Source organism: Cyprinodon variegatus, unplaced genomic scaffold, assembly GCF_000732505.1.
Source record: "Cyprinodon variegatus isolate N-32 unplaced genomic scaffold, C_variegatus-1.0 Scaffold1442, whole genome shotgun sequence".
In the NCBI taxonomy this organism is placed as follows: domain Eukaryota; kingdom Metazoa; phylum Chordata; class Actinopteri; order Cyprinodontiformes; family Cyprinodontidae; genus Cyprinodon; species Cyprinodon variegatus.
This window is the reverse complement of record NW_015151895.1, coordinates 26,145-27,445: the sequence shown is the minus strand read 5'-3', so window position 1 is coordinate 27,445 and position 1,301 is coordinate 26,145. Positions and strand designations below refer to the sequence as shown.

Genomic DNA, 1,301 nt, shown 5'->3' with positions numbered 1-1,301 from the left:
GCGCCTTATGTGTGTGTTAAATACAGAAATGGGACACATAACTGAGAGTGCGCCTTTTAGTCCGGTGCGCCTTATGGTCGTGAAAATACGGTATATGATGAAGAGACCAGATTTAGCCTAAAAACCAACGTCTAAATGACGTTTGGTGTTTTGGGGGGGGGGGCGGCTCCACTCACTGCACTGTTTCCACACAGCCCAGATGAACAGACGACCACCAGGATGCAGCTACACCAACCTTCAGGGAGAAACGCTGACCTAAATGGAGACATTTCTGCATTTCACTGTAGATAAACGGAGGAGCATAGAGCCACCTGAGCCGACTCCAAGGTGAGAACCACCGCATCTCTCTGTAGTTGCCGTGGTTGGCCATCAGCATCTTGGGTCTGATCAGCAGGATCTTTCTACAGGAAGAGAGAAGGACGGACTTAGTTTCTTCTGGGCAACAGAAAGCTCATTGTGCTGCGTAGTTCCTTCAGCAGCGCTGGGGCGGACATACCTGTTCAGAAAGATCACACGGCAGTTGTAGCGCACGTTGTGATGCATGATGGGCCTGAGAGAAGCAAAAACATCATTAATCTGAATGAAACTACAGGGCCTTAAACCTCTGCATGCTCCTTCACCTTTGTAAAAGATGTTTGGGTTTTATGCCACACACTGACTACAGAAGAAAAAGAGAGTGAAACAGAAAAAGAAGGACAGTATCCAGTCTGTCCAGTCAGTGTTGTGCAAAATAATATCCTGCAGATAATGAATACATAATTTAACTAGAACTGGAGTTATAGTTAATTATTTAACTTATTCAAAATCTGAGGAGAAATCCATTTAGTGTTCTTAGTTGAATAATTGTAGCTCTAATTTGCTCACTTACCAGGGTTTATGTCTTTTACCTCTGGATGGTTCCTGGACCGGTTGTTAAAATCCAGCTATTCCACCAATCTAGTGACCCAGGCTAAGTTATCAGCAGAGCTATTGATTATCAATCAATAACTATTTACCTCTGGTTATTTAAATTATTTCCAAAGGAGGGTGGATCTGACCAGAGTGATGAACCATTCGTATATGAATCAGCTCGTAACAATGGGTTCTCAACCACACGCAGTTAAATGTCAGCAGTTCTCTATAAAATAACCTTAAAGCAGAAAGAGAAGGAAAACATGATAGAAAGAAAAGAAGAAAGAAAAATCACTTGAAGCTTTTCACAGCACACTTATTTCAACCATTAAACCAGAGTTATTATAACCAGCACAGATTAAACAACATTAATTCAAGTTTCTCCATATCTGCCTGCTCGCTCGAGCACA

General features: G+C 42.3%; 1 protein-coding gene across 2 annotated transcripts in view; it reads right to left on the bottom strand.

Annotated features, from left to right (window-relative positions):
* nadsyn1 (NAD synthetase 1) overlaps nt 1-1,301 on the bottom strand; it is a 41,318-nt gene that overhangs the window by 24,726 nt on the left and 15,291 nt on the right. For both annotated transcript variants that reach the window (XM_015403130.1, XM_015403131.1), the window contains exons 4-5: nt 497-550; nt 312-401 (exon numbers count right to left, since the gene is read on the bottom strand). In XM_015403130.1, the coding sequence (XP_015258616.1) occupies nt 312-401; nt 497-550 (144 nt within the window). The remainder of the gene's footprint in view (nt 1-311; nt 402-496; nt 551-1,301) is intronic.